We start from the raw sequence: 12,753 nt of genomic DNA, 5'->3' as shown, positions 1-12,753 counted from the left end.
GAGAGGAAAAGATGGGGGTGGGGTGGGGATGGAGGAGAGAGGATTGGGAGGGAAAGAGGCTAAGGACAAGAGCAGGGTAGGGGTGAGAGGAGGCAGTGAAGGAGAGAGGAGGAGGTGTGTGGGGGTATGTGGGGTGGATGGAGATGCAGGGGGAAGCAGAAGGCTATGGGTGCATGAGGATGTGGGGGGCCCAAGGATGTATAGGGACATAATGGGAGTGCAGCAGTATATGGAGGTAAATAGTGTACAGGGCTGTGGGCGGTGAAGGACATAGGGGTGGCGGCTCTGGGGGCTGGAGAGGATGGGTTGAAGAGCGCTGTAAGGGGCACAGGGCTGGGGTGGGTAGGTGTGGGTGGTAGGATGGGATGGGGAGGTATGCAGTGAGGAGAGCTGGGGGTTGGGATGCAATGACGGGGTGATGGGGGGCGTGGGGGTTGGGATGGGGAGGGATGCAATGACAGGGAATGGGAGTGCAGGAGGGTTAGAATGGGAAGGGATGCAGTGAAGGGGGATGGGGGTGCAGCCCCATTCCCAGCACTCGGAGACAGGGATACACATACCTCAAACTCCTGGGTGCCGGCAATGGGGGGAGAGATGAGGAGAAGGGGGCCGGGCAGCAGTGGGAGAGGGGCATGCCATGTGACCCCTCAACAGCCGCATGCTGAGCGCTCTCGAGTCACACTTGCACTAGTTCCTCCCGTGCCGTGACCCAGCCAGTAGGAGCTGCGGGCGGGGAAGCACGTGGACCTCGCTGGCTGCCCCTAAGGCTAGGAGCTGGACATGCCGGCTGCTTCCCAACCTGGGAGCCGCATGGCACAGAGGCTAGCAGGGAGTCTGCCAACCCCACTATGCGGTGCGGCGGCACTGCCAACTGGACAGTCAATGGCACGGTCAGCGGTGCTGACTGGAGCTGCCAGGATCCCTTTTTGACCAGGTGTTCCGGTCCAAAACTGGACACCTGGTCACCGTATTGCTACGTGATGCAAAATTGCAGGCTGAAATGACATTATCCCATTTTCCCATGCAGGTAATGCTAAAAGATGGACAGTGGTTTGAAGCCTGGAAGGACGTGCCTTCTAACAGGCAGACCCAAATTCGGCCCACCATGTTCCCAATAAAAGATGAAGAAAAACTAAAAGCAATGAACCTGGAGCATTGGTAAGTTTTCCCAGAGTGGCTTAATGTGATAGGGAATTTTGAGGTTTAGTTTTTATGGTGATGTGAAGACACCTTGCGGTAACTGGCAGTTCAGTTTTAGGAATGAATTGTGCGCTAGAACTAAACTTTTAAGTGGCTAGGATGCGGTATTCATTATAAGCATTGGTAACTGGATACTATGATTAGAACCCTAAAAATACATAAGGCAGTAAGAGATAATTATAGGTTGATTTCAAGGAAGATTGTACTACTTGATGACAACATAAGGACAAATTCTGGCTTCATTTACAATTTGACAGAATTACTACAAGTATATACAGGGCATGAAAAGTGCTATGTAACAGCTAGGTATTATTGTTAGATCTCTTGATTAAAATAGTAGTGCAGTTAAACAACCAGTTGTTTGCAAATTGGAAAGCCTTTTGTAGTGAATAATCTTTAAAAAAAAAAAAAAAAAAAATCAAGCATTTAAAATTCTCATTTTATCAATGCTCAAGTTTAGTCAAATATAAAACTAAGGATATTTTACAACTGATGCAATTCACTATAGGAAGCTAGAATATTTCATTTAGACTCTGTTTCTAACTTGATGATTTCATCTTCCTAATTTTAACAGATACATCATTTACACTAAAGTAAATGTGAGCATGTTTCTTTCAGTATTTCATAAAAATCCGATTGCTGGTATTGACTATGAAGTACTTTTTTTCCTCTCCAGCATTAGAATATTGCCACATCACCAGAACACTGGAGGTTTCTTTGTGGCTGTATTAATAAAAAAATCGCCAATGCCATGGAATAAACGCCAATCTAAGGTAATGTTCCTTTTTAAAGAGCGGTGATGACAGCATATATTGTGTTTTGGAAGCTTTCATAAACTATTTAGAGTATTATTGGAAAAATCACAGTTAGTAAAGGTAGTTGTCTTTCATGCCCTTCCGTGAAGTATTTTTTAAACACTGCAAAAGTTCAGGTTTTTTTATTTTATGGAAACAAAGTATGCATTTATATGAAATCTTAACTTTTTCTAGTTGTATATTAAACTCATGTGGTGGCCCTTCCAGTGTGAAACTTGTTTGCAAAAACATTCCATGAAAACTCCAGAACTTGATCCAATGCTAGAATGACTTTTCCAAGATGTATAAATACTTTTCATACTGATAAACACTCTGCTTTACAGGATTATTGTTAAATAAATAAATATAGGGGTCACATTGGGAATGTGGTATATTAAAGGTATATCATCAACTGAAAAATCGTTTATCTGAATTTCTTTGTTAGAAATAATACCTAAGGTTGCTATAACTGAAAGAAATTAAAATTATTTTTCTGTTTTGTCTGTTTATTTTGTGTAGTCAGTCAGCTAGCTTGTCAATTCCCTTTTGTTTGTGTGGGCCTTTCACACAGCAAGAAGGTAAAGGAAAACATTTAGAAGCAGGTTTTCAAAAGCACCTAAGGCAGGGATTCTTAAACTGGGGGTTGGGACCCCTCAGGGGGTCACAAGGTTATTACATGGGGAGGTCGCAAGCTGTCCGCTTCCACCCCAGCCTTGCTTTGCCTCCAGTATTTATAATGGTGTTAAATATATTTAAAAGCCTTTTTAATTTATAAGGGGGGGTTGCACTCAGAGGCTTGCTATGTGAAAGGAGTCATCAGTACAAAAGTTTGAGAACCACTGACCTAAGGTATTTACGGTTCCATAGTCTGTAAATCCCTTTTACAAGTAGGAAAAGGGGATTGTGAAACCCCAGTAAAATAGAAAGGCAGATACTGTACTGAAAGAACATTTTTTTTTTTTTAAACTGACAAGATTTCAAGTTGGTGTCCCTTTAACTTAAAACATTGCACCTCTTTAGAGGGGAATATTCCTCATGGGAATCAAGTGGAACGATGAGGTGAAGTGACTTGCCCAGCAGGCCAGTGGCAGAGCTAGAAATAGTTTTAGTCTAGTGGTTTCTTCACTAGGCCGCTATGTGATTCCTCAGTGTTCAGTCCCCCCTTCTGTACGTGTTGTTACAATGGAATGAAGATAATGGTCATACTTTGAAATGTTTGCAATGTGTAGTTGCTAACAGGGCTGGTGAGAGAAATTTCATCTATGGTCTGTCTCAAAACCTTGACAGTTTTATTATATTGTTATTTTATAATTTTCAATGCGTGAGAGAAGACAGGTGTGTCTTCCTCTCTCCTTCTGCCGTCCACCTCACCATTCCCCTCAACATGTACCCCCTCCCCCATCAAAATGTCCAGTACCCCTTCCCATCCCGTTAAGCCATTAGTTGGCACTGTAGAAACCATTAACATGGAAAAAGTTACTCCTTGCTGTCTCATGCCCTATGCTGCTGCATGCCACAGGCCTAGCAGCTGCAGTTTCAATGGCTGCACACTACCTTGGTTATATAGTCTGAGCTGCATGCTGAGCTGGCCCCTCACTCCTACTACCAACCTCCAGCTGTGACTGCTGCACCTGCTTCAGCCAGGCTTTTCCAGCCACCATGCTCCAGCTGCACCCAGCCTGCCCCTCCTCCAAACTGTACCACTTCCCCACAGATTGACCAGCCTCCACACCCCACACAGGGAATATTTTAACTATTCCTTTTCTGGATTTTATGTCTTTAAATTTGTTACTTTCATTCCCACTCCCCAGATCCTCAAACACAGTGAGAAAGTAGAGGGGCTCAGCCCCCTGCCGAGGGGTTAGGGCTTCCATATATCCTAGCATGCACACCAGTGGGGAGAGTTGAGGACTGACATGCCTACCTCCAGTTTCTGCTATTCCTGATATTTTCCAACCACTCCTGTGTTCTCCCTTTCCACTTTCCTTAATTTCTACCCCCTCCACTTTACCGGAGGTCCCCTTCCCCCCCATTCCTCTTCCCATCCCTTAATGGAGACCCAAACCCTTCTTCCCCTATTGCCACCTACTCTTGCACCCCTAGTTGCCTCTCCCCTCCCCCTAAGCATTCTTGTGGAAAAAAAATTTTTTCCAGAAAAAGTTTCAGTGCCTTCTTTACTCCGATTACATTTCTCAAAACAGACACCCCCCCCCCCCCCGCCAACAGCTTGACAAATGGCCCAGAATTTGGGCCACTAACAGTATCTCTTGCCTCCAAGGCAATTTGAACAACTGGGTAGACTTTAGAGGACTTAGAAAAGTTGAGGCTTAAATGGAAAGCTGATCTTAACCTTAACTATAGCAGAGTTCTCGCTCTGCTATAATGGGGTGCATAGAGACCAAATACAGTACATGTATCTTTGAATGAATGGTAACGTGACCTTTGGGGAGCTACTTTATCTACAATATATACAATTACATTTTATGTAAATGTTAGTGAGAGCTGAGCATATGTTCATTTTAGGGATAATGTAGGCATTTTGTTGTAACAGTTGTATCTAACTTTTTCTTCATAATAATCTGGAACAGCTTCAGCGCAGGTTATCACAGAGAACAGGAGATGTTTCAGTGAGTGCACCTGCTACAGAAGATGGCTCTGTAGAAATTGTTGAAGAACCACCAGATGCTGAGGATGAAGAATCTAAGGAAACTCAACATTTGCTGAATGTAGAGAGTGAGCAAAGCAAGAAAGATGGAGTATGTGGGTAAGAGACTACATTTAAGCATCTGTCCTGTCCTTGCTTCCTAACTGAGTGTCTAACACAAGAGTCCCATGCTCGGTGGAGAACTCCAGTTCTGTTCAGTTCTTAAATTGTATGTCTAATTTTAAAAAGTGGACCTAATAGAATACACACTGCACTTTCCATAACATGATCATTTGCTTTAATTTTGCCCTTTTCCCTTGCCCTGTCCTTAGATTGGTGCTAAAGACATTTAAAGAGCTTACAAACACATTGCTGACAATGTGTGTGTTTGCTGTACAAGACTCAGTGGAGGATTCAGTTCTAGTCTTGATTATCTTACTCTCTGAATTCTCAAAGTACTGGTCTGAATAACTGGGCAGCCCAGAGGGAAGGGTGCTGACTTAGGATGCCTTTTTAACAGTGGAGTGATGATGCTTTTTTGCAGACATGGCTCGGTATTTGTGAGCTTTTTAAGAAATGAGTTTAAAAGAGGAACTTAAATGAAGAGAGTAGGTCTGTGGTACACTAGGATAGGAATGGAGTTTTAGGCATAGAAGGCACCATGGAAGAATGCATAAAAGAATGAGGAGGAGAAAAGGGTTTCAGTAGTGAAGTGATGAGACTGATTATGGATAGGTAAAAAATGAGAGCACCCAACTCTATATTGTCTATATTACGATACCTGCATTTTATGGAATCATAGGTTTTGTTTATACCTTCAAAAACATTTTATGGGTATTTTAAACCCTTCATTTCAATGTGCTAGCTGTGCAAGCAAAGGTTTACATCACATCTAATACACTTCAGTGCTTGATTTTTTCACTCACACTACATCAACCTCCTATCTGCACTAACTGCTTCTTACATCAATTTCCTATCATAGCAGTATGGAAACAGTTGCCTCTTCTGGCTCCTTCAGAGTCCATTATTTCTCCCTTCCCTACTGAGGAGGGCAGTACTACTTTCAAGAGTTGAGCTGTTGTTGCTCCTGACCCTCTTCTCTTTGCCTTATCTCCCACCTGCCTTCCCATTTGTATCTGAGAAAACTTCTCAGCATGCTTCACAATTGCTCCCTCCATAAGCCTCTGCTCATCTTCCAGCTGCCGTATATTTCTCTTCTGCCATCTCCATCTATGAATTTTCAGTGATTAAAATTGTAGAATAGTATTGAATACTAGGTGAAGTATGGGAAAATGTCAATGCCTGGTTTTGTACGTTTGTTACTATTTGCAGAACAAGCATTGACTAATGAGTAAATCTGCAGTGTTTAACAAAGTATTTACATGAATTTGCTTCTAGACCACCACCGTCTAAGAAAATGAAGCTGTTTGGATTTAAAGAAGATCCGTTTGTGTTCCTCTCTGAAGATGATCCATTATTTCCACCCATCCAGTAAGGAGAAATTCTGTCATTTTATTCTGTAATAAAGGTTTCAAAAGTAATTCACGATCAGTTCCACAGGTGAATAGGTCTAGTATAATGCTTGAGGGGGGAAAAATCTAGATTATTGCTCATACATAAAGCAAGCTTCCTCAATTTTAAGATGAAGTGAACATACTCAAAACTATAACTCTTCCTTTTAAATGGAAATAGCCAAGTAAGAATGAAAATGGAGTTAAGCTTAGAAATATATTCAGAATGCAGGCAAGGCATTCAGCGTGGAAATTTTCAACTGAACTTTATTTTTAAAATGTATTTTTTTTCTCTGTGAATTTTCTAAAATGCTTTGATTCTATCGAGTGCATGGATTAACCTCAGATATTCTGAAGCCAAACCATCTATTAAGTGGCTGAGTCAGGAGGGGGTTGTGGGGAATAGGTTAGTCAATAAATTGTCATTTACTCAATCTTGAACTTGGGCAAACAAAACATAAATATTATGACCACAGGAAGTTTTATGCATTGGATCCTTCATTCCCCAAGATGAATTTATTAACGCGAACTCAAGAAGGAAAGAAGAGGCAGCTATACATGGTTTCTAAGGAGCTAAGGAATGTATTGCTGAACAACAGTGAGAGAATGAAGGTATGACTCTTATTTTTAGATTTTCAGCATGGGGCCCATAGGCAATCAGTGTGTGGACACTTGTTTGTGTATCCCTCCAGAACCTAATGTCTGTCTACAGAAGCTATTTGCTGCTGGGACCTTCGCTTAGTCGGAATGGGTGTGTTTTGTTTCCTCTTGCCTTATTGTCAAGGAAGTGACTGTCTGAATTTTCGGTACCCAGTTTCCTCCAAGACTGGAAGGAATATTACTTTTACAAGATGGAGGAAGGGAATTCTTTAAAATGGAGATGGTGCCACCCTGCATAATGAAAATAAAATAAGTGGAGAGGACCGTACAGTAGAATTTGTATGGATACATTTTATTCTTATGACCTGGGATTTGTAACAGTGGAGTAGAGCTGGTTGGGAACTTCTCAAACAAAACTTCTTTTGTTGGAAAAATGATGATTCTTTGAAACCAAAACTACTACTGTGAGTGCTTGTCTATATGTGTTCCACGTCAAGTACACATGTGCTCTATGCGCCAAAGATTGGAACACTTTGGTCAGCAGTCTCTGTTGTTCACACCTGCTCCCTCAAAGCCTGGGGCCACAGGGACTTGCTGACCGCTTCCAGGAGCGGCGCGGGATCAGGGTAGGCAGGGAGCCTGCTTTAGGTCCACTGCGCTGCCCGGCCGGAGCCCACACCCCTCACTCCCTCCACATCCCAACCCCCAGCCCTGAGCCCCCTCCTGGAGCCTGCACCCCAGCCCATAGCCCCCTTGAGCATCCAAACTCCCTCCCAGAGCTTGCACCCCCTCTTGCACCCCAACCCCCTATCCCAGGCTCAGCCTGGAGCCCCCTCCCACACTCTGAACCCCTTGGCCCCAGTCCAGAGCCCGCACTCCAACCCCCTGCCCAATGAAAGTGAGCAACGGAGGGAGGGGGGGATGAAGTGAGTGGGGGCAGTGCCTTGGGGAAGGGGCAGGGCAAGGGTGTTTGGGTTTGTGTGATTAGACACTTGGCAACCCTACTTGAGGGGATAAAAGAGGGCAGAGCAACCAACCAACCGTCATTTCCTTTCACTGTCCTTGACTGTTAGTCAGAACCAGTTGATAGTGTCCCATCTTGTCTGCTCGTATATTAGTTTACCTGTAAATAGTTAGCTATTGGTAGTTAGGGTATATTGTAATTGATCTGATAGGTTTTTAGTTTATTTGGGGTTTTTTTGTTTTTCCCAATAGGGAAACTTCCTCATGTCTGCTCAAAACTCCCCAGGTTTTAAATTGTGTTGTCATGTGAGGCTGCTGTGCCCCTTAATGACAGTTCTCTACTCTAATTGTCTTTACTGCCTGGCTGATGGACTTGTTAGGGGAAAATGTAGGGATTGTAAGTCCCTTATGAAAAGGTCTGCTAAATTCAAAGAAAACGGGCTAAAACTTCCTCTGTTAGAAAAATCAATGTAACCTATTTCGGATCCTGAAGGGAGATAGGATCTTCCCAGTCTGGAACAATTGTCAGCTAAAAGTGTTCCTGCCATGGCTTGAGCCTCAGAGGGTCACTGTTACCTCAGCCTCTGCTGGGGCAGATAGCAGAAAAACCCTATTACCGGAAGTAGCATAAGGCTCAGTCCTCTACTAAAACTGCTCCAAAAAAGAAAGGAGAGATTCCCCTTCCTTGCTCTTCAGAGATTGCTTCTAAAATTACCTCAAGTCCCTTGTCTCAAAGAGAGAGCCTCTAAGATCTTGGGGCTGCTGGTGCCTGCTTCTCCAGCAACAGGCAGAGGGCTTCTCTTAGTAGTGGCACTGCGCTCCTCAGCTCTGCTTCCTTCAGCTCCAACACAGTCAGAGCTGTTAGCTTTGGAGCCAACTCATTCATGGCAGTGCTTTAAAGAGCCAAGGTTGCTGCTGCCAGCTGTATCTAGGTCTAAAACCTTCGAACTGGATCTGTCCCCAGCAGAGCAGCAAAGTGCTGATGTACACAGCCTGAGTTGATCTGACTGTGACTGCCCTCTGCGCCTCCATTGCTGTCCACGTCAGGACCATTGGGGATATTGCTTAGGAGTCCTGTAGGATCTGCCCCTCAACTGGGAGATGAAGCTGTGCTGTCGTCGTCTTCTGATACTGAGGATGCCTCATCTTCATCAAGGTTGCCATGCTATGATCCATATAAGGTGGGGATGCAGACTAGGATTAAAGGCAAACTAAGCCAAGTTAAGCCAGTTCTCTCTGCCTAATATTCAACCCTTAGCCACATTTTTTTCATCTATGTGGTCAAAGTTCTTGATCTTATTGGCCCCTGTAGTCCTATCAACACACCACCGGACACTCTTCAACATCTGCTTCCAGAGAGAGGTCGCCTTCACCTCAGGATCTGTCTGTGTTTCAGTATCCGCAATTATGTCAGCAGTTTGGGGTCTCTGCTTTTTAGCTGCATTGGCTTCTCACTAAGGATGTTACTTAGCATAAGGCTATTGATATTATCCTAACTTACGCATCCCCTTCATTACCAGATAAAGCTGATTCATCACCTTTGACTTTACCAGGATTATAAATTAAACTTTGGTAAATGGCAATGATACTTGAAATGCCAATTCAGACTGTCCAAGATAAGGGACATAAATTATTGGACATTTTATGTATGTCCTAATCTGAGGGGCTTGCTTTTCCCATAAACAAGATTGTTTTAGAACTGTCACAGTTACAATGGCAGACACCAGCATCACTGCCTGCAACTTGTAAAAAGGTGAAAAAATGGTATCGGTTCCTTCAGTTGGGTTTGAATATTTTCCATTTTGGGTGCTGGAAATAATTCAAAAAAGTTATTAGTCTATCCAGTAGCCGCAACCTCCTTCCTTGTCCCTCTCCTGGGAGGGGGTTCCTGAAGAGTCTACTTTGGCAAGGGGTTCAGTTGCTTCTGACTCTAGGGCCTGTCAAGGAAGTTCCCTGTTTAGCATTGGGCAAACGGCTTCTATGCCCAATATTTTCTGATTCCCAAGAAATCGGGAGGCTCGCATTTGACATTAGACTTGAGAAATCTAAATTCCTTTGTGCATCAGTTCAAGTTTCAGATAGTAGCCCTCTCTTCCTTTCTGCCCATCCTGTATCCTCTTGATTGGTTTGCAGCTCTCGGTTCACCTAACACATTAAAAATACCTGTGTTTTGTAGTGGGCAGTATGCATTACCAATGCAGGGTCTGCCTTTTGGCTTGCTGATGGCCACAGGGACTTTTATGAAGTGCCTGGCTGTAGTTGTAGTGCATTTAAGTTGAAGGAATATCTTGGTTTACCTGTATATCAATGACTGATTAGTTCAGGTTTCTTCTCCTTGACAAGTATCAGACAGCATTCAGTACATAAGAATAAACAAGGGCCTGTCTCACTTGACTGTCTCAAAGAATAGAATTTATTGGGGCCCTCATAGACTGCACAGTTGCAAAGGTGTTTCTATCTCAAACCAGGTTCAACAACATGTTGGAACTGATCAATCAGCTACAGAACAACCCTCAGACAGAACAAGCCTTTTTGCCTGTTGTGTCATATGGCCTCATGCACTCTGGTAAGTCCATTGGCAAGGCTGCATCTTCAGGAGTGGCTAAAAACCCTTTATCGCCTCTGAGTTCAGAGCATGGATGTGAAGCTGCAGATTTCCTCAGTTGGTGGAAGGATCAGCAGCAAGTTTGCAAGGGCATTCCTTTCTCCCCATCACTTCCTGCAAGGTTGATTGTCACAGATGCATCAATGTTATTTTAGAGATGTCTCATTTCAGGGTCAATGGTCTCATTGCATTACCTGACATCCTATTAATGTTCTGGATCTCCAGTCAATATGGCTTGCATGCAGATCCTTTCTCTCTCATGTTGTAGGTCAGCATATTGAAATATGATTGACAATACTGCAACAGAATTTCATGTGAATAAGTAGGGCAGAGCCAGGGAAGCAGTCCTTTTATGGAACTTATGTATTACTTGGCATAACTTAACAATATCTGCTGTTCACCTGGCGTCTCTTCACAGTTTATGGTAGACTGTCTAAGCAGGAATTTTTTGATGAACCGCAAGAGGACTGTAAAGGACTCTGTCGTTAAGTCTGTGTTTGGTCAATGGGGCATACCCCAAATAGATTTATTCCCACCAACCACAAGAAATGCACGTCTTTCTGCTCAAAGTGGGGACAGAACCTGAGTTCTTTAGAGGATGTGTTTCTGATTCCATGGTCTCAGGGTCTGCTTTATGCTCACCCCTATTCCCTTAATCCCTTGTGTTGAGGAAAATCAAACAAAATGGAGCCGTGGTTATTCTGGTAGTTCCAGTATGGCACAGACAGCACTGGTTTGCAGAACTCAGGAAACAGTTGCTTCCTCTTCCACTGTGTGCTGACTTGGTCAGCCAGAACAATAGGACCACTTTTCACCCAGTCATGGCATCTTTCAGCTCTCTGCATGGAAAGAATTTGGCTGACAGATTTGGAGAAAACTTGTTCTGTTGATGTTCAAAAGTTATTGATTGAAAGTAGGAAAACTTCTATGAGTATTGACACAGCAAAATGGAAACTTTTTTCTATTTGGTTGACACAAAGCATCTTTCTCCAATGGAAATGATGACTGTTGATAATCTTGATTACCCTTTTATCTTTGAAAAACCTGAAGTTTTCAGTTAGTTCTCTGCATGTCCATTTGGCTGCTATTTTAGCTTATCCTTCAATTCAGAATTATCCTGTGTTTTCTTCTCATCTTTAATGAAAATATTTTTGAAAGAAGTTAAAATTTTTCACCTGTGTGGCAGCTTTCTCCTTCATGGGATCTTAAGGTTGTTCTTACAGGGCTTATGAACCACTGAGCTCCAGTACCTTGCTGCATTTATCCATGAAGACAACTTTCCTTATGGCAATTACATCAGCACGTTGGGTGAGCAAGTTACAAGCACTTACGGCAGGACTGCCATGCACAATTTTCCACAAAGACAAGTTGATTCCCAGACTGCAACCTAAATTTTCCTAAGGTGCAGTTTGATTGTCATTTAAATCAATCTATACGTTTATCACTGTTCTTTCCCAAAGCCACACTTTCAGTTGGATATTACAGAATCATTTAGGAAATCCCTTAGACTATTTGTTTTCTATTGCTGATAAGAGTGAGAGAGAAAGTGGATGAGGTAATAGATATTACCTCGCCTACCTTCTGTTTCTAATACTGTGGGACCAACATGGCTACAACAACTAAGGGTCAGGCAGTTTCAACCCAGAGAATTTCTAGATGGGTATTGGGTTATATAGAGTTACAAGATGGCCGGTTTACAGCTCCCTGGGAACATTAGGGCACATTTAACCAGGGCACAGGCAGCCTCCACAGCCTCATTTAGATGTTTCTATAGTTAATATTTGTAGGGCTGCTACCAGGAGTGATGTATGTACCTTCACAAAACATTATTCTATTGTGGAAGTATCATGTGCAGGGCCGGCTCTAGGCACCAGCAAAGCAAGCAGGTGCTTGGGGCGGCAAATTTGCAGGGGCGCAAGAATCCAGCATGAGAGCTGAGAACCAACAGGGAGCCCTGGGAGCTATAGTTCCTTGGTTAGCTCCCTGCCTATAGAGCCAGCCCTGGAGCAGGGAAAGAACTACATTTCCCAGCATTCCCTTGGCCGCAATTAACAGGAAAGGGAGGAGGAAGGAGTGTAGAACTGAAACCTCATGCTGCAGCTTGCTATAAATGGTAGGGACAGAGCCAGCTCTAGGTTTTTTTGCCGCCCCCCACCCCAGCCCTGGGCTCCCCCCGCACCCCTGTGTTGCCCCAGCCTTGGACTCTCCCTCGCCCACACCCCCTGCTGCCCCAGCCCTGGACTCTCCCTCGCCCACACCCCCTGCTGCCCCAGCTCTGGCCCCCACCTGCACCCCCCTGCCGCCCCAGTCCTGGGCTCTCCCCCCACCCGCATCTCCTGCCGCCCCAGCCCTGGCCCCCACCCGCACCTCCTGCCGCCCCAGCCCTGGGCTCTCCCCCCACCCACACCTCCTGCCGCCCCAGCCCTGGGCTCTCCC

The 12,753-nt window shown here is 44.2% G+C and overlaps 1 protein-coding gene across 1 annotated transcript in view; it reads left to right on the top strand.

Moving 5' to 3' along the window:
• The window catches only part of NSUN2 (NOP2/Sun RNA methyltransferase 2), a 64,846-nt gene that overhangs the window by 28,881 nt on the left and 23,212 nt on the right, over nt 1-12,753 (top strand). Inside the window, exons 11-15 of the mRNA XM_024200693.2 lie at nt 1,028-1,158; nt 1,877-1,973; nt 4,583-4,758; nt 6,037-6,129; nt 6,626-6,761. Of these exons, the coding sequence (XP_024056461.1) occupies nt 1,028-1,158; nt 1,877-1,973; nt 4,583-4,758; nt 6,037-6,129; nt 6,626-6,761 (633 nt within the window). The remainder of the gene's footprint in view (nt 1-1,027; nt 1,159-1,876; nt 1,974-4,582; nt 4,759-6,036; nt 6,130-6,625; nt 6,762-12,753) is intronic.

Source organism: Terrapene carolina, unplaced genomic scaffold (genome assembly GCF_002925995.2).
Source record: "Terrapene carolina triunguis isolate 2854851 unplaced genomic scaffold, T_m_triunguis-2.0 Scaffold580, whole genome shotgun sequence".
Classification (NCBI taxonomy): Eukaryota; Metazoa; Chordata; order Testudines; family Emydidae; genus Terrapene; species Terrapene triunguis.
Note: the sequence above shows the minus strand (reverse complement) of the source record. Positions and strands in the feature narration are given on the sequence as shown.